General features: G+C 33.4%; 1 protein-coding gene across 1 annotated transcript; it reads left to right on the plus strand.

The window, feature by feature from the left end:
* Nucleotides 1–8,622: 8,622 nt before the first annotated feature.
* On the plus strand, nucleotides 8,623–11,185 carry LOC111394111 (putative zinc finger protein CONSTANS-LIKE 11). The gene is made up of 4 exons (XM_023019894.1): nucleotides 8,623–9,387; nucleotides 9,975–10,154; nucleotides 10,264–10,392; nucleotides 10,920–11,185. Exons 1-4 carry the CDS (start codon nucleotides 8,872–8,874, stop codon nucleotides 11,022–11,024), a joined length of 930 nt encoding a protein of 309 aa, XP_022875662.1. The 5' UTR covers nucleotides 8,623–8,871; the 3' UTR covers nucleotides 11,025–11,185.
* Nucleotides 11,186–21,438: the final 10,253 nt, after the last annotated feature.

The following is a 21,438-nucleotide window of genomic DNA, read 5'->3' on the forward strand; positions in this document are numbered from 1 at the left end:
AGTGAGAAGATTGGGGACCCAGTTGTTATTTACCCTTTTGCAATTGGTAGAAAACTAGAAGCATCCTGAAAATTGTGTGTACAAAATTGAAATTCTATGTTATTAATTTTCTTATCAATATTGTTCATGTAGTTATCAACACAAATGAGACAAAAGAAAATAGAAGTCCAAAAAAATTGGTTAACGTAAAGTACTAAAGTAGAAAAATCAAAGATCAATCTTAATAATGCATACATCAAGGTCATGAATCGTACAGCCCCGTTTGAGCCACATTATTAGGGCTGGGCAAATCTCCCGAACCGAACCGAACCGAACCGATCCGAACCCGACGGTTCTTGTCAAATTAAATACCCGAACGGGTATCTGAATTGAGAACCGACGGGTACGGTTCGGTTCTCGGTTCTAGACCAAGAACCGAATCTTTCTTTTTTTTTTATATTGATTAAATCAAATTATTTTAATTTTAATTTTTTCTAAACAAATTAACAAATTAATGATTTCTAAATCCAAATTTTTGGCCCAATAATTTGTTTCATTTTTTAATTTTTTAATTTTTGGCCCAATTACTCATTTTATTATTTCATTTCTTAGCCAAACAAGATCAAATATACTAAATAATCCTAAACACCTACAATAAAGTGCATAACGTTGTCTCGACTCTCGCAGCCTATCTAATATTCCAAAACCTATACAATCGTCGGCCGACATTCTGACCTCCGATTGAAGCCGTGACTTTCCCCGACTGAAACTTTGATCGTAGCGATTATTTGAACAAAATAGTTTACTAATCTCTGACATTCAAAAACTATTGAATGTATCATTAGTCGTATTTATATAACGTTGTTATAAATGTTAAAAAATTTAATTATAGTACAGAACCGAACGGAACCGAACCGATCCGAACCGAACCGAATGGAACCGAACCGAATGGAACCGAACCCGAACGGTTCCATAATTATATTTGCACCCGACGGTTTAGAACCGAACCGAACCGAACCGACCCGCGCCCACCCCTACACATTATTATAAAAATGAGAATGAAAAATATCGCTGTTATGAGTCTCATATAAAAGATAAAAAGTCAAATATAGTGATTTGATGTGATAGATAACGATAATATTTTTCATTTTAATGAGAAAATAATGGAGATCAAACAAGGTATGTCAAAATTGTGAATTTTGCAATATTTCATCTAATTCAAATGGCACACGATCAAAAGCGAAGTTTGGAAGGATATTCATTGGTTACCTTCGAAATTTGGACATAAACCGTCTCAGTTGAAGGTATAGTTAACATGCATGTTATTATTTAGTATCATTGGTGCTAAACTAGCCTCTATTTGGTAAAAATTAGAAAATTCAGAATTTAATCTAACTCAAAGTCAAGAATTAATTTTAATCACATTTTATGAAATCTATAACTATTTAACTACACATTTTCATCAACTTTCATTAAAATTTACTAAAAATTAGATTTTAATTCCCACTAAACAATAGCTTAATATAGGTAACATGTAAGGGTGATTAATCGATAAATTATGTTCTCGTAGGAACAGGAGTTTCATGAAATGACTATGAAAAAAGCCAGAAGACCATGGCTAAATATAGGGTCAAAAGCAGGGGCGCGTTGAAAAGAAGGTTCAATGACTATTACTGGTGGTAGATATTTGAGCCCTACTTAGTGTACGGGGGTGCTTCTCGGGTGTTTTATAAAAAAAGGTTGAACCCCAGCCTTAAGGGTCCTCCACCGCCCCTGTCCTGGAGTATCGTGAGAGAGGTAAATCGCAGGTTATACCTCAAAGGGTACAGGATGGAAGGCTGCTTGTACACTTGCACTTACTCAAGAGCCAAATCCATATTTCAGGATTCGAACCCTTGACGCAGCAGCCTCAAGTAAAGTTGGATTTCTCCACCCTCCCTTTTTACCACTTGAAGATGTGCCCTGGGGGCCTTCTCGAGTGTTTTATAGGTCGCACATGATGTGGGGTGGATTGATATTTTTTTGATGATATTTTATTCGTATGGGTTGGATCCCATGTGAGTATTCTGAATTTACCCTTGAAGCATTATTTTGTACACACAAATTAAAGCTAGATATTTTTATAGTACATTGAGGTGCAATTAAAGTTTCAAAGAAATTGTAACAGAAAATTAGAAATTATTAGTAGCTTGATTCATTGATTATTGTGCTAAAGTGAAATGTGGGACCAATGTCATTTCTATCAAATCGAAATGAATAAAGCTGAAACATGCATGATTTTAGAGGTAGCTAGGAAGTCTTAGTCTCAGCATTAGCATATAAAAATGGAAAGTAGGACTATCCAGTTAGAGTACCTGTTACAATACCAGTTTTTGAGTCTCGAAATCTGATATACAATGATAGAATGAGATAGCTTTTGTCGTCTAAGTCGAGCTCGATTCTCAATGTACAATTATTAGAATTAGATTCTCAAATTTGCTTATTTAAGTGATTGCTCGACTAATTATTAAATTGGAAGACATGCTATTGGGCCTGGAATATTGGATTACTTGTGTAGGTAGCCCAGTGTTAGTCTTGGTCGTATGTTATGGATTATCGAAGAGAATATGTCAGTTAATACTGGATTATCTTCACTCGGACATTGCTAAATATGCATCAAATTTTACATAATGGATTACATAATACCACATGTCACTATATCACTGGTCAATTTAAAACACAGTCAACTTTTTTATCCAATCTTATTCCTACACATCATTTTATGTAATTCTTTATGTACAAGTAGTTTAATCCTTTTCACAATTAGGCAACACGAATTTATAAGAATTATAACGTTTCAAAATCGGATGAAATTATTTTCAAAATTCAGACATATTTTCAAATATGTTATTTTCTTTTATGCGTGCTTAATGATTTTTACAGTAAAATTTGGAAAATCATACACGAGTTACAATGATTTTAATCTGTAATTTCCTTAAAATTGTAACTTACACCAGTGTTTTCCTTTAACTTAACGCGAATCAGTAACAGTGATGTTGGTGGTCAACCAGCAACAATACAAAGCAATGTTTGATATAATGGCAAGACCAAACCTAAATTCCTCTTTAATATATTACATAAATTCTTAGAGTTTTTATGATTGGCTTTATTTTCATGGAAATGTTATTTTTTCATCAAAATTCCTACCTTTGGAATGTTCAATTGACAATTTTTTCATGAAAAATATTTTCCAATTATTTGTCATGTGACCATATTTTCCTCAAAAATAAATAAAACATCTTCTTTCGAGATGGTAATTTTTATTTTTCAGGTAATTCATTTTCTTTTTTCCTCTCTTTCATCTATCCACTACTTCTTATCTATTCACCAATAAAAGAAGGACAAATTGAAAAGTAAATCAATCAAACACATTTAATTAATAATTTCCACACAAATAAGTTCTGGATAATTCAATTGCTTAGAATTTATTTTCTTTTCATGCTCACAATCAAACGCTTCATTAATATTTTTTGTACTTCGCGTGATTGGCTAAAATTTTGAAGTATATAGTTTCAAAATTCGGTATTCGGTAATATCCCTTTGCCTTTTTTTTCCTTAAAAATCCCCCTAAAGTATGCACCTAAAGAAATTTGATGGACTAACTTATGCTATTTACATAATTTACTAGACGATAAAGATAATTTCTTCCAAATGCAGTTCTAATCTTACTGATACATACATAAGAGAGTATGTTGCTTGAAGAGATGATAAAGTGCATTTCCAGTCGTCTACTGTGTTTAACGTGCTTTACCAGTAATATGGTAAACATTTTTGTTATGGACAAAATTTAATTGTTGCCATTTGGGTCGTGGGAATATATTGATACCGAAATCCATAAATTTCAAACGTTAATTATTGGGCTCATTTTCTGAGTCCAATCTGATGTCTGTCCATATGGTCTAGACCAACACCAAGGTCCCACTTTATCCAAACTCAGACACCACAACGTACAAATACAACCGTTTTTTAAGGAATAAATCTTCTTGCCGACACAGAAAACCGGCCAATAGGGGAAGTCACATCCCCCCCCCCCCGCCCCGGTTTGGACTGGGCCTCGCCTTTCCAAGTAGCAAAGCCTTTTTTAAGTGTCAGGATATCTCGATATATTAACTTGGACAAGATAGAACATTGACAATTCTCTGCTCCACGATGTACAGTCTAGGTGGTTAAATGGGAGGAGCTAGCCCTTGTAGGAGCTTGCCAATTCGTGTACGAGCTGGCTCGTAAATAATAAGTGAAATGCACTTTTCATCAAAAAAATGACGAGTCGGTATGACAAGTCGAGTCCATATTTGGTGAAGAGAGCTGATCACTCGCGTGATTATCGAGCCATCAGCTTGGTTTGACCCATTTAACACCCCTAATACAATTTGTGTTAGAGGATCATATAAACTCTTAGATTGAGTAGTTCTAGGGGTGTAATATTTTTATTGTATAACCATTAACCAGAATAGACTTCCCAGCTTAATTTGATATCCATTACATGCTGTACAAAATGGAGAAGTTTGGATTTATATTTGTTACTTTGTACAAACATTTTTTTTTTTCAAGAATCCCAATATGAAATTATCTTCATTGTATATCATGAATTCATGAAACGTTACTCATTCGTACACGAACCTTAATAAATAAATGTAAGAAAGAAGTTTAGAGGTTGATGTGATTCATCAGTTATGGGGCTGTGCCAGCTGCCGGAGCTTTGCTATGATCGCCGGTGATGGTTTTTGACCTTCCAGCATTCACCTCAATTCTTTTTCTAGTTCAATTAATTCGGCTTTCATCTTGGCCGGTAATTCCTCCCTTTCAGAACCATCCGTCGCCAGCGGCCAATTTCCCGAAGGGACTGTAGAACAAAAAGGAGAACAATATTAGTTGAAAAGATTTTTTACTTTTCATATTCGGCACGACTCATTTCTTGTGTGTTGTTCGTAACTGAACTGGTATTAAGAAAAATGATATTTAAGTAGATGTATACATCTCACACAGTTGAGGCCAAAATATTTCGGAAGAAAAATGAATCCTGGATTCAGAATTACGAGACATAACTCAAGGCAATTGTCGAAGCAGTCGGCTCACCACCAAAATAACAAGAAAAAAGCTCGCAACTAACCGTAATGTTTACATCATTGTCTTGCACTCTGGGAGAGGTTGAAATGATCGTGCAAGGTGAAAGTAAAAGGGCTCATATTGTGACTATTTATTATGTCAATCATGTTTGGTGTACACTTTGGCGTATACCATGGTTTACACCTCGAAAAGTTGCACAAGGCATTGGCGGGAAAGGAGAAGAAGCACATTGATATGTCGGATGAGGATTGGGAAGAGCTAGATCTTGAGGCACGAGCGTCTATCATTCTTTGCCTTGAAAAAGATGTTGCTTTCTTGGTTGATAGTGAGGTAACGGCGGCGGAGGTGTGGACAAAGTTGGAGGCGAACTTCATGACGAAGATTCTAACAAATCGGATCTACTTGAAGTCCAAATTGTATACTTGCAAGATGGATGATGGTACACCAATTCGGGAGTACGTCAACAAGTTTGATAGGATCATATCGGACTTGAAGGACATTGATGTGGATGTAGATGATGAGGATCAAGCACTTCTACTACTTCTTTCATTGCCAAAGTCTTATGAGAACCTAGTACAAACATTGATGCTTGTGGGTGATAAACTTGTGATGGAGGACACTAGAACGTCACTTCTAGCAGATGATCTTCGAAAGATAGCAACTAGTGGCATGTCTACCATTGGTAACAAGGAGCATGCTCAAGGATTGTTTGTAAGGGGTAGAAGCAATGTGCGACCAAAGGGCAAGGGAGAAAAATCTAGATCGAGTTCCAGACCTCTTGCGGAAAGGTCTTGTTTCAAATGTGGCGAGCTTCGGCATTTCAAGGCGAATTGTCCAAACAAAAGGGGTTGGAAGAAGAACAATAAGAACAACAACAGTGGGAAGGTGCAAGTCAAGCAAGAGGTAAGCTATGCCTTGGAAGGAGGGGAAAGCGATGAGTGCTACACCATCTCTTGTGATGAAGAAACCTCCGGCAAGTGGATTCTTGACTCTGGATGCTCTTACCATATGTGTCCAAATAGGAAGTGATTTACTACCTATAGAAGCACTGATGGTGGAACCGTGTTGATGGGTAATAACCATTCTTGTAAAACGGTGGGGCTCGGTTCTATTAGAATCAAGATGCATGATGGAGTGGTTAGAACATTGATGGATGTTAGACATGTTCCTGATTTGCGGAAGAACCTTATCTCTGTTGGTGCCTTAGACACTGGTGGTTGCAAGATTGTGACATGGAATGGAGTAAAGAAGGTGGTTCGGGGTTCTTTGATTGTGATGAAGGGTATTCGTGAAGGCAATCTCTATACTCTTCAGGGTACTACAGTTACTGAAGATGTAGCAGTTGGAACAAGTGGAAGTGGTGGAGACCCATATGAGTGCACTCGGCTATGGCATAAGAGGCTTGGGCATATGTCTGAAAAGGGGCTAGATTTGCTAGTCAAGAAAGGTTTGCTAAAGAACTTGAAAAAGCCTTGCATGGACTTTTGCGAGCATTGCGTGTACGGTAAAGCACATCGAGTTCAGTTCCAGCCAAGCAAACATAGAAGCAGAGGCATTCTTGACTATGTGCACACGGATGTATGGGGTCCGGCTTCTGTCACTTCCAAAGGCGGTTCCATGTATTTTGTTACATTTGTTGATGATTATTCTAGATATGCTTGGATTTATTTTTTGAAGCATAAGAATGAGGTATTCGACACTTTCAAGAAGTGGAAAACAATGGTTGAAAACAGAACAGGAAAGAAATTGAAGACACTGCGATCTGATAACGGTACTGAGTATACAGATAGTGCTTTCAAGGAGTTCTGTGGTAAGGAAGGCATTGTGAGACACTGGACAGTAAGAAATACACCACAACAGAATGGGGTCGCGGAAAGACTAAATCGCACATTTCGAGAGAAATCGATGTGTATGCGATCCTATGCTGGTTTGGGCAGAGAATGGTGGGCAGAGTCGGTTGCAAATGCTTGCTATATTGTGAACCAGTCTCCACATTCAAGGTTAGATGGAGATGTATCTTATAGGGTATTGACAGGAGAACATGCAGATTATGAGAAGCTCAGAACATTCGGATGCACAGCCTACTATCATGTCAACGAGGGAAAGCTTGATGCGAGGGCCAAGAAGGCTATATTCTTGGGGTATGCAGCAGGTGTTAAAGGCTATCGCCTTTGGTGTGTAGAGGATTCTAAGTTCGTAATCAGCAGAGATGTTACTTTTGATGAGAACTCCATGGTAGCTTCGTTGAAAGCCACAGTGCCCGGTGGTGATGATGTTGAGACTACAGTGTCTCAAGTTGTTGACATAGAACCTAGAGATCAACTTGATTCTAGGCATGTTCAAAAGGAGCATCATACAGACACTCAAGATGAGAGTGATGATGCACTTGAACAAGAGGCGGTTCAGCAAGAGAATGTACAGGCTCAGCAACAACAGTAGCTTGCAGATAACTTGGCTTCCTCTAGGCTACGCCGTACTTACAAGCAAGTGGTAAAGCTGGGGTCAAACGAGCCTGTGAGGCACTATGGACAGACGAATTTGGTTGAGTATGCTCTCTCGGTGGAGGATGATGAGAACCCAAAAATTAGTCCGTGTCGATATGCCCGAGTGGCATGGCCCTTCGGGGTGGGGTTGAAATGAGATGAAGAGTTTATGAAGGTGGAGGTGAACTGCAGATGCTTGATCCCGAGTTTTGGGTACGTAGGCAACCATGGTTTGAATGGTGCAGCCGGGTTTGGCGCTTGCTGCTTCTTCTTGTGTTCGTCCAAAATTTGAGGTCTATCAAATGATGTACGAGGTGGAGAATTGAAAGGGAAGAGGTGCAGGGAGTCAGGCGCCATGGCGCCCAAAAGCGTGAAATTTGGATCAGGAAGGCTGGCGCCATGGCGCCCATGGTTCTGATCCATCTTGGCGCCATGGCGCCCGACTCAGCTATTTATATAGCTGGTTTTTCCCTTCATTTTTTACCCCAATTTTTAGAGAGAAAAATAGAGAGGGCTTGGATAGAGTTTTACAAGTAAGAGTTTGTTCTTCTTGGGTATAAATTCAAAGTCATTTTTCTTTCTTTGGGATTAACTCGAGGCTTGTTCAAGTAATCCAATACATTGTTCTTCCAATATATATTGAAAATCATTTCTTCCCCATTTTTCTTGTTCTTCAAGTGGTTTGGAAATTTTTCACTTTGCCAACTTTGTTTGATCTTGGGCAACCTTTGGGAGGTCATTTTTCCAACAAGGTGGGATCCACGCGTTTGTGAGTTCTCTGTAAATATTCTGTCAAGAATAAATATGTGATTTTTCGTTTTACATCCTTAGCTCAATGTTAGTTTTCTATTTATTTTTAACTCATTTTATAAAGATTAACATATATTTGACCAATAAAATGACTGACAAAATTTAGAAACTAATAAAAAAATGTTGAGGTCTATATGTAAAATAAAGAAAAGCTCAGGGGCATGTTTAGAAATGCTCCTGTCTATATATACCAGAAGTGGACTGGTTCTTCGACTTGTTCTGTCATCTTTAAGATCAGCTGATTAAAAAATAAAAATAGAATTCTTGTCGTCTTGTCTGCTATGGAGGAGAGTTTCTGATTAAAAAAAACCTTGCCACTCGAAACTCACGTTTGTTCAATTAGGTTTTTCTGGGATCATTTTTTGTCTGTCGAAGTTATACGAAGAGGAACTTCGATACCTTATTACCATTATAGTTACGACCACTTTTCATCGAGGCCTCAGTATCTCATTCTTGGAGTTGAGTTAATTTCTTCATTTTGCTGTAACTTTTAATGTCTTCTGAATTATTTGAATTTGATAACTCATTTTTCTTCGATTTAGTTTCCCCATTAACAGATATTCCCATTTACCCCCATAGCCATGAAATTCTTCAAGAAAATCCCAACGTTTTGATCCAAGAAAATACCCTATCATTTGATGAAACCAATACTTTGAACCAAATTTCCCGTACCCTTCTTTCATCTTCACCTACCAGTACTGTCAATCTTGAGAATCAATCATTATCCCACTTCGGAAATGAGGAGTGCTCTGTGAAGAAAGAGAAGTACAGAATCCCTTTGGTGGACAATTTTGGAAATTCAGTTATGGCTGAGAGTTATGAGAAGTCCCTGCAGAGGAGTTCTAGTAGTAATTCTCACGATGGGAAACCGAATTTACTGTTTTACCCTCCTGGATTTGATGGCAGTTTGGTGGAGTCTCAGAGTTTGCACGAAAATGTCTTGAATTCACCAGATAGTGACTTTTCATATGGTCAAATCAGAAGGGATTGTAGCACTGGATATTTACAAGTCAGTTCATTACTTCAGTTATCCAAATTTAACCCTTTTTCTACTTTTCCTTTTCTTGATTTTGAGTACATTTACGTATTCTATGACCTACATTTTGATACTTGAGGATTTTTTTTTTGGTCCATATCAAAAGTATGACACGATTTTTGCCCGCTCAAATAACATGTTAATATTATAGGGTTCAACTTTTATCATCGCTGTCACACGATTTTGAAAATGTGCATGTCTAACTTTTACATGAAAATGTTTCTTATATGCATTTTAGTGCACTGTATTAGCCTTTTTTGTTTCTTTTCCCTCGATATTGAAGGCGTAAATTTGTTGAGCTATTAAAGTTGCATTTTGTGCACCACATTAGTCTAAAAATGTGCGTGTATCTCTTCTTACACGAAAAGAAGAATATTGTATGCACTTCGGGTTTTCTTTTCTTTTCAAATTTTTTTTATTATTATTATTTTTTTTTTTATGTACAGGATAGCTTAACAATATAAATTTTTAGACGAACTGATCCAGCATTTGCACATGTAAATTACCTACATAGTTTTTTTCCTAACAATATTGTTTGGTCATTTATCCAATTTTTTCAGAAGATGAAAACAAACACGCAAACAAGAAATGCGTTGTCCTCTAGTCCACTGTCCACAGAGAGATCATTCATGGAGGAACCAAATTTTAAAGTTAGGAGATACAGTGCAGAAGAGAGGAGAGAAAGGATTCATAGGTACAGAGCAAAAAGGACACAAAGAAACTTCAACAAGACAATAAAGGTATTGTTAGTGCTACAAAAAATTCTTATTGTCGATAGATTTGGGCAGATTATGCAAGTCATATTTATGAATATTGGGTTAAACTAAGACATGTTTTCTTTCTTACAAGTATGCTTGTCGTAAGACCCTAGCTGATAATCGACTAAGGGTACACGGCAGATTTGCAAGGAATGATGAAGGTGGAGAGATTCCTAAGGCATCGATGTTTAATAGACATGAAGATGATGATGGTCTTTGGGTAATATTCCTCTCCTTTTTCACTACTTTGTTATATTCAATTGATAATCATGGTGTTGTAAATTGGGCAACTTTAATCTTTGTCTAATGAAAAGGTACTACATGAAATGTTCTTTGTTCTTTTTGAGGTTCTACTCTAAATAAATAGATCCACGAACGACTCCATACAAACTAGATTTTGGGTATAGAGTTGGGTTTTCGATTGATCATTGTTTTAAGGGAAATTTACATGACTTATCTTTAATGTATTTTTCGAGTAATAATTTTGTCAATAATCGTTAAAAGAGAATAAGGTAGTTTCAATGTTTAATCATCTTGCAAGTTTCTCTTAAATTTGAATCATTTTTGTCTTGGTGAACTAATTGTGTAATTATAATAAAAGGTTTAGAATCGACATGTTCTATCTAAAAATTGGTGGACCAACTTGCTTCTTGTGTAGCCTGTTAATGACCAATGGTGAAATTTTCTTTTTATTTAATTTTATTCCCGCGGTCAAACTAACCAATAAGGATCAATTTGTGATTGTAGCTCGATAGAATTCTTGAAGAAGATGATGAAGGAATTATCGGGGGAGGCTCGTCTTTTGACAGATTTGGTTCATCAAAGTATCAGAACTATAGCTATCAATGCTGAAGTTGCTCATGGAAAAAATGTAGTAGGACGATCAAGTACAGTTCACCATTAAGGCATTTTGGAAGCAAAAGAAAAGCAGAAGGCTTATTTCAATATAGTAGATTTAAATTTAAGCAGTTGTTTTTATTTTTTATTTTTCTTTATATTCTCTTTTGAATTATATTTCAGTTTGAATATATCCACAGATTTCGATGAATAAAAACTTAAATATTTTATGAAAATTTTAGATTTTTAAGGGGAAATGAATATATTATTTTTAACACACCGTTTTACGGTAAAATATTGTAAATAGGTGCATTATTTGCCACACACCTTCAACTATTATTATTATTATTATTTTTATTTTTTTTTAATATCTGATTCTCAATTGCATGTATTGAATTTTCTTGTCCATCTCATAGTCGTTATGAATATGGCCAAACATTGACTAACGCAACAAATGTTGTGTTGCATTTAGACAATAATAGGAATGACAATCAAACTGGTACGAAGTTAAATCTCATTTCCCATCCCTGTTTATTCGAATAGGATTGGGATCGAGGTGTTAAGTTATGAAACCTTATAATTATCATTGTGTGTGATGTTGTTGTCAGGGTTGAAAGGGGACAGAAAGCCCCCCTTCTGAAGACCGCAGAGTGGAGTCTACGAACTAAAATTATATTAAAAGCAGTTTAGAAATTTCATAGAGAGAGGTGTTAGAAAAGATAGGATATATGATTTTCTCTTGTAAACTTCTTTTATTATAGTGAATTATTGTAACAGCGGAAGATAATATAGTCACACATCGAAACGAATCTTTATCTCATGTTTTATCTCTCTCTGCAAATTTATTATTCTAGTTGGCAAAATTATGGTTTATAATTCTTAACACGGGAAATCCCAATCCCCGTTTATAATTTTTTATTGTTTATTTTAATTTATGTATTAATTAAAATTAATAATTATATAAATTATATTATATTATAGTTACAAATTCAACTTGAAAATAATGATAAAAAAATTACATTATATTATTTAAATATAATTTTATTAATCGGGACGGTGATGAGACGGGGCGAGACCATCAGCCCATCCCTAACTCGACAGTGATTTTAGCCCCGCCCCCATTTCCCGATTAATAAAGGGAACTCCGCCCCCAATTGCGATCCCTAGACAATAACATGATTAGTTTCTTCTTTATAATTTTATGTTTTCACTTTCTAATTAATTGATTTTTTCCCCCAAATTTGGTAAATTTATCATCTAAAAAATTAAAAATTAAAAAGAATGTCTATAAATGCACTCAACTTGCATAAGATGATTTTTTTATGTAGAATAGTCGAAGAATTTTCTAGCCTAGAGCCTAAGGGATGATTCTTTGTAGTGTTGTCTAATCAATTATTATATTTTCTTGATTATAAAATTTAAGAGCAATGCTATTCATAATCACTTATTACGACAATCGTTTTACGTGACATACACACATGATACTTGTCCTACGTGGCATACACACATTGGCGGATCCACATGGGGTCAAATGACTTCACAGTTTTTTGGATTTTCCTTTTTTTTTTCCCTTTACTTAAAACGTAATTTTCTACCAAAGTAATGAGCCAACCCAATTAATTTCCCTAACCCAATGCCCAAACTCAAATCTTATTGTAGTAGCATATGGTCATATTTTCGCTAATGATATGTTGCTCGAAAAAAATTTCATTTTTGACCCCAAAGTTCGAACTGTTTGGGTCCGCCCCTGCTGATACACATGATAGGTACCATGTGTGTATGCCACGTAGGATGATCACCATAGTGAATGAATGCGAATAACATTATTCAAAATTTAAATAGGAATAATTAAACTCTTGTATTGATTATATTTTGATGTCCACCTTGAATATCTCCTCACCTTTTTCTACTCTATTTTGAACCATAACTAGAGCTATGTTGGTCTCAAAAATATAAATAATAAGGTTTTTTTTTTTTTTTTTTTTAAATGAAGTGATTCGACTCTATCAAATATCTTGTATATGCTAAATAGAAATGCTTGTTTATAAGGATCATATTACAGTGACATAATCACTGACATAATGATTAACGTAATGCCACATGACACTTTATCATTGAATTATTTAAAACATAGTAAGTCTTTTTTTTTTTTTATCAAATTACATCTTTCAAACTAATATTATGTCACTTTATCTGTCAACTACTTTCTGAAAGAGGCGTAACCCTATTTGTAAAGCTAAATCAAACTTATCATAATACATTTACAAACTTGAGCATCTTCGAATAACTTTACCAATAGGAATCTAAAGTTTCTATTATGGCCAAGATAAGACTTATTCTTAACTAGATTCTTAGTAGCTTCTTTCTTATATGTTAAGATCATTTTATCTGTGAAAGCAAATTGGCAAACAATTTTTTCCCCTCCAATTGACACCAAGTAAGGAACATTTCCAAGAAGTCACGAAAGGTGATGCATAGAAAGAATCTATATATCTACATATCTCGCAATCATTTCATATAAATTATTTTTACGATAAATGTTACAAGTGTAAAAAATTATTTTGATTTTTTCCAAGAAAGAGTGATCGATTATTTGCTTTTCATGTCTACGAATAATCAAAATGGTGAGAAATATTTTGAAATACATTTGAGGAATACATAGTTTGTGCCTAAAATTATTTTATAAAAATAGTGTTGAACAACTTTATCTAAAAACTTTTGTTGTTATGGCGGGAGTTACATAAATTCATTAAAATTTTATTTGAATATCATGTTTGGATCGAATTTAATTTTCTATTTAAAGGTAGAATGCATGAAAGTTTTGATAAATAGATGATTCAAGATTTGAATTCAAATCTATGCTCGATTTTTATATAATGTTGAAGCATTTTATTCAAGTTTACAAATGCTCAAACTATTATAAGATATCTGAAAAAATATTTCGAAAATCCGCTTCTTTTAGTCTAAAATTTCCTTTGAATGGTATGTTTAGGAATATTTTTTTTTCCCAATAATTTTATTTTATCTCAGCTAACACTCTACATCATCTTATTGTTTTCGCATATTCCAGTGCCATCTATGTACCTAGCTTCAAATAATTATTTTTTTCTGGGAATAAGAAAAAGAACCACTCAACCTGAACTAAATGCACTTAATCAGAATGCAAAAGAATTGCTTATTTAATTTGCTCATAAGAAAGTGATCGCTTTTGACCACCCCAGTATTGGAAAACATATTCTTTTCTAATTAAATGTCCTATCGTTGCACCACTGCAGATTATGATATGATTGGTTCATTAATTAAAATAAAAAATACTTAAAAAATATTATTGTTGGCATATGTCAAGATTTAAAGAGATTCTTTTGTACAATTCCTCTAAATCATATTAGAAAAAGGTATTGATTGGTGGCTTATTTGATAATAATAATTTTTAAATCGACAATTCACTTGAATTTTAAAGTGGTCGAATTGTTCATGAACTTTCTGACTTGATCTTAATATAATTTAATCTTAAAATTTCAACATTATCGACGAGTAATTTATAGGTATTTGTACGTGGAGTATTACTTTTATATTGCAAGGAATTTTACCTTTTTCAGAAAAGGGATAGACTAAAAGTTTAAAACTCACATGATGCGGCTTCTTCAAAAGTGATGAAGGAGGGCTAAGGAAGGCTGACGACTACATGGGGGAGCTCTTCTCTCTTCCTTAAGGATACTATTTACCATTTGATATCGGACTCGAGCAAGACTTTTGATAGATTTTATGATGAATTAGTGAAGTTATCGGGGAAAGAGGTTTCAATTTATGTTAGACTAGTCATCTTTGCCTTTGGAGCCATTGCCTATATACACCAAAGAGACCCAATAAGTATATCCATGATTTCATTAAGAATTTACAGAACATAATGACGAAAAAGAATGTAAACTAGAGATTGAAAAGTTGTCTCCCGGCATGTCCTTATGTCAATACGAGAAACGACACTTGTATAGAATCTTATTTTCTTCAACAACTATTTTAGATAATTTAATAACCATTATTATGAGATAATCATAAATTAAGCATTGTCCACGAGTGCGATACTAGTTTTAAGCTTATTTTTTGTATTTTAATAATTGCACCTTGCAGACAGGAAAATAATTGAGTGGTTATGATGATGCTACTTTTCATTAATATGGGGAATAGAAAAAGGAAAAACTAAGAGTGTGTTTGATTGACATGGAAAATATTACCTAAAAATGAAAATGTTTTCCATCTTTTGTGGAAAATAGAAATCACCTCTATCCAAGGAAAATGTTTTCCTTAAAAATAGGGAAAATTAGGCATATTTTCAAAAGTTGGAAAATATTTTCCATGGAAAAAAATAGCAATCAAACACTCTAAATAAGAATTTGGGTGAAAAACTGATATTTTCCATGGAAAAATAAACGTAATCAAATACACCCTAAATGAAGTTTCTCTTCCCTCTTTTTCTCTTTTTCCCCCACAAATTCGATTAGGCTATAAATTTATCCAGTGTAATTAATGAAGCGGCTACATATAGGTAAGTAAATAGTCGAATCTTGTACAAAAAAACATTACAACCCCTATGTTAAATCTTATGTTTTTGGTAGAAGAGTTTTCAGAAAAAGTTAGTTTATGCCAGTTTTCTTTAAATAACTCTTTTAATTAGATGACATATTTCCAAAAATTTAGCCAAATAAGTCTAAAAGCAATTTCTTGATCTCAAAATAATTTTTTAAAACTTTTTAAAGTTCAATCAAATGAGCACTTAGTTTATCTTTCGAGAGGAATTAAATTCTATATGTATCGTAGTCCCAATTTGATAAAAAAGAGAAATGAAAAGTACTAATTGAGTTAATTTCATAACATTCCATCTATGCACGGTCTCTCTTTTTTTGGTATAATTCTATTTTATTTTGTTTTCAATTTCTCAAGCTTCTCGAGAAAATCATTAAATAATTGTGCCTGAATTGACGTATTAGCGTGTGTTTATCGTCCAAACACTCTTTAAACAAGTGTCCTTTTTTTGGAGGAAAAGAATAATTCATAAAACGAACTATTTGAAAAGAAAAGAAAAACATAAAGGTGCTTTATAATGGCTTGCAATTGACTAAACCTCAACGAGATTCCAATTGTTAAATGAACTACTCATTCTTCCAAGACTTTTTTTGATTTGACAACTCAGTCCTCCTTTACTGCTATACCTATGTATAATAGTTGTTAATTTTCTGTGTCTCCATTATTTTCTATCATCAAAAATATTTGATTGTTCCCTCTCCTTTTTTCATGTTTTGCAATTTGCCCTCTATAGGCTTAGAAAAATAGTAAGACTAGTGCTAAGAATCTAGATTCATTTTAGCATGCAATTCCAATTTGTTGATAGAGAGATAAAAATTTTATTCTATATTTTTAAAAAAATAATAAAAAATCTACCTCTTTCCATCTGCAAGACGAGAAGAGAAATGTTACTCTCGAGGTCCTTGATATATGCCCCTCTTTAGTATTAGCTATTAAGGACATTTGACAATGGACGGCAATTTCATCTTGCATTACTTCATATAAGACATACGGTTGAAAATGAAAACAAATATATACAAATAAGTTACTCTCTTTTTACATCTAAAAAAATACCATTTAAACTTTTAGATAATTAGTTATCGACTTCTCATAAGTTGTTCACAGTGGCATTAAGCAGTAACTCCTACTTTAGAAAGCGTCGCGGAGCATAAGGAATGTTCCAAAAGCAGTCAAATGCTATAAAACCCCACCACTCCAATGTGTGGAATCTACACTAAAAACGATAACCGATTCTCTTTCACTTTCTTGGTCTTCAGAGTGTGTTGAGGTTCTTTTGTGGGGTCCTTTCACCAACTTCATAGAAAATGACAATTTAGTCGATATTTTGCGTGTAGGTTGTTGAACATGCATAGCCGTTCTTAAAAAATTTACTCACAAGTGTTAAGGATTGAAGCGATGGAGAAATGAACCCTTCTAATGAAAAATTTAAGTCACGACCTAGGGTTGTTTATAAGATTTGCTTAAAGGATAGATAACCCGTCTTATAAAATTCTAATTTGAATCCTATCAAATTTAATTTAAATTCCGTCCCTAGATTGAGGGCAAAAAGAGGGTGCATCCAAGATGCAAATTTATAAATCAATTTATAGAGAGGAATAGTGGTGAATTTCACGAAATGTATAAATAATAAATGAGTCGTATTTACTAATGTGTTATTGAAATTAATATTTTGACTTTGACTGGATTTATAAATTGGTTGCCAAACGGACAGTTCAGGTGGGTTGGGTAAGAGTACGGGGCTCCAGTTTTTAGACCACATGGGCCTGGTGCAATTAAAATGGGCTACAAATTTTTCCAGGTAAGGCTTGAGGTAGATTTAAGGGGCCTGGAAATAGGCTATAAAGGCCCAGAAATATGTGGCTCCCATGCCTATGTATTTACAAAGAAACGGGCTTGGGGTAGCATGCGGCTAGGCCCAAGTAGTTGGCATAGCACTTTTTGCTATAAATGTGCCCCGTTTATCACACTAGTCAAAGTTGAATGTGCATTGCACGTTATTCTAAAATATTTTATAAGTGATGTAAAAGTAATATTTGGTGCCAATTTGTTGGGGGGATTTGAGGAGTCTCGGACAAATTAAAGAAAATAAAATTTAGCATAAAAATTTAAGAGCAGAAAATCGTACTCAAGTTATTCTTTCAAAACTCAATTTTTATGATTCAAATTTTTTTTAATGATGAAATACTATAAATGAGCAATCTTTTTATATTATATTTGATACATAAAAATTAATTATTAATACATAAATTTAAACACCTATTAAAATTTATAGATACATGAATATGAATACTAGTCACTGTCACGTGCTTTGCACGAGTTTTGTATTTATTATATTTTTATTAGCGGATGAATGGTAGTTTTTTGGAATGTTTTTGAAGAAATCACGGCTGTCAACGTTTAAGAACGTTGGTTAAAATTTATATAATCAAATGAAAATACCAAGTTGTAAAGAAGAAGAGATGTTGAAAATATATAAATGATTGTAAAGAAAAGATAACATATTTATATCAATTTCCCCATGATGAAAAAAATTTGGCAACATGTTAACGGCTTTTACAATCTCGCAACAACATTCTATCACACCTAGATTGATAAAAATATATGTGAATAACAAATGAATGCGGTTACATTAACTGTTTTCCTCATATGGTTGACACATTTGATATTTTTCAACGTCTGACACGGTCCATATGATTGAGTTCAACTTGAAGATTATGTTTGGAAAAAAGATAAAAGATACTCCGACTTTAACACAAGTCCAAATAACCCAAAAGGCTTTTCAAACTACAGTCCAACAGACCACCACCATCCGTTCGTTACCCACATAACACATCGTTGAATGCTTCTATGTTTTGGCCTATACCAATATAGAGATAACACTGAGAAAATTGTGAATAGATTAGAGAAAAAGGAAGAGGAAGACAAGGAATTAATACAGCAGCTTATAGTACTACAATAAATGAGTATTTTAGTTAACAATTTGTGAAATTTATGAAGGCCGAACAAATTTATTTTGCAGAAAAGAGGATTCTACACAAAAAATATATTTCTATTAATACAATTAGAATTGTAACAAGGTGGAAATAATTTAGCACATGCGATAAAGACTGATACACAAGTAGCATAAATCGAAGGGAAAAAGCTAGACCAATGCATATACAAAAATGAAGATCATTCTAATTAAATTAGTCTCGTATCTTTAGTACACTTCTAAGTTCAAGGAACTAGTGTGAAAGAAATTATCATTGGTATGAACTGTATAATTGATGAAGTAAAATTATTCACCTGCTCAATCTCAAAAATTTAATTAAGTTGCCACCATTGTTATCATGGGGATTATGTCGTCCTCAAAGAAAAATAAAAATTTACACACAAGTATAACAACAACAATATAACAAGTACTACTGACCTCAATTCATCTTTTCTATAGGGCGAGTTACCAAAGGCTTTTTTGTTCAAATTATTAAACGTCAAAGCAGACAAAGATGCAAATATGCCTACACAAACAATATGTAAAAGTAGATAGAAAAAAGTAATGATTGTCACTAAATAAAGTCGGGCGTATATTTGAAAAAGCCAACTTTATTAAGATTTATATAATCTAACAGGGGGACCCGCCCTTAAAACAACATATCCAATCTTCGAAAAGTTAAATGTTGCCTACCAATAATACGTTGCATATTGAATCCTTTACTCCAGTCAAGATGTTGTCTAGCTTTTTTGTTCCAGACTTTCTTAAATCGATAAGTTCATCTAAAAAGAACAAAATTACTTGAATGTGAACTGAAAGTTACAAAAAAAGGTCATGTAACGGTAATACATACAATCTAGATACAATATTTACACGAATTGATCTGAATCACCTCATTCAATCAAATAGGCATATTTAAATTATATATCTTCTTCGTTCTTCATCTTTCTACACAACAATCTAGTTTCTAGCTCTGAAATAATATCTCATAAGAGTTCTATTTAAAAACATAATTATATATTTTAGTATGGAACTTAAAAAATTTCGTTAGGTCCATAAAGATCCAATTGTAATTCAAATTGTTAAAATCAATTCTTTATCCTTCTCATTATAGGGCACATGTTCCAAATTTCATTATGATCAACTATTAAATAAAGATGTTAAGTGGCCCAAACGAACTCATTCCAGACAAAGATTTTAAAAATCATCAAAAAACTTTCTAACAAAAATCATCAAAAAACTCAGCATTATGGACAAGTTGATGTACAAGGTAATGTACAACCAGCATTATTCGAAAAAAAATGGGAAGAAAGAGAAAGATGGGCTTTGTTGAAATGGACAACACATTTTGACCAAGATGACACCATATTTGTACAGTATAATGGGATTTGATTACTATTACATCTACAGTGACCCTTATTGCCCTTTTTATTTAAGGTTATAAATTCATCTATAATAACTTTAGATTCATATAATTCAAGATTCATCAAGTGAAAATTCATTGAATCTAGATTAATGTGAATGTTAATTAATTGAGAATTAATAACACAAAATTCATAAACGACAATAATTATGTAGTATTTATTGCATATCGAAAAACGAAAAGTAAGATATTATTGAAATAATTGAATCGTAGGATGGTTAAAATCATCCAAAAAATGATTCTCCCTTGATGTGTATATTGCACGCTATTCTAAAATATTTTATAAGTGATGTAAAAATAATATTTGGTACCAATTTGTTGGGAGATTTGATGAGTCTCGGACAAATAAAAGAAAATAAAATTTAACATAGAATTTAAGAGAAAAAAATTTGTATTCAAATTGTACTTTCAAAACTCAATTTCTAAAATTCAAAATTTTTGTAATATTGAAATATTATAAATGAGCAATCTTTTATATTACATTTGATACATAAAAATTAATTGTTAATACATAAATTTAAACACCCATTAAAATTTTTAGATACATGAATATGAATAAATTTATCTATAATAACTCTAGAGTCATATAATTTAAGATTCATCAAGTGAAAATTTATTGAATATAGATTAATATGAATGTTAATTAATTGAGAATTAATAATACAAATTTCATAAATGAACAATAATTATGTAGTATTTATTACATATCGAAAAACGAAAAGTAAGGTACTGTTGAAATAATTGAATTGTATGGGGGTTAAAATTGTCCGAAAAATGATTCTCCCTTGATGTGATACTTTAATAGATTATAGAATGTCAATTAATAATTGGTTTGAAAATTTAATAAGTGGAAATTATATATAATCCTACTTTTAAAGATCACGTTTCACAAATCATATACTAGGTTTACCATTTCAAAAATCAGATATTTTATTAATTAATATATTACTATTAGATAAATATATTATCATTAAAAATTAATTAGATATCCACTTCCCCTCATAATCTTTCTCCACTCCCTCGTTCTTTCTCTTTGCCCTAATTAATTGAAATCAATATCTGTAAACTGCTCTAAGTCTCCACGACAAATGGATTCATTATCCGGTGGCGCACACCACAGCCTCTCTTCGCCCTAATTCAGTGAGACTGTGGTGTCGCTGTGCAGAGCTGCTCCGACAAGGTCCTATGAGATGGTTGAAGAGGACGAAAGCGGCGTGATAGATCTGTGGAGTTGTGATGTGAACCTGTGTAGCAACGAATACTACGAAACCCGCAGAAGAATGAAATCATCCCGATAAAGCCAAGGCAAGGTTTTGAATTAAATCCAATGAATTTGGAACCAAGCAACCCGAATCGCCATGATGTGCAGACCTCTTGATTACGCAAATTAATTGAATATTACTCAATTTTATAGATCTGGCCCAATAACGTTGAATCAAACAACCGTCACAATC

Source organism: Olea europaea, chromosome 4 (genome assembly GCF_002742605.1).
Source record: "Olea europaea var. sylvestris chromosome 4, O_europaea_v1, whole genome shotgun sequence".
NCBI lineage: Eukaryota > Viridiplantae > Streptophyta > Magnoliopsida > Lamiales > Oleaceae > Olea > Olea europaea.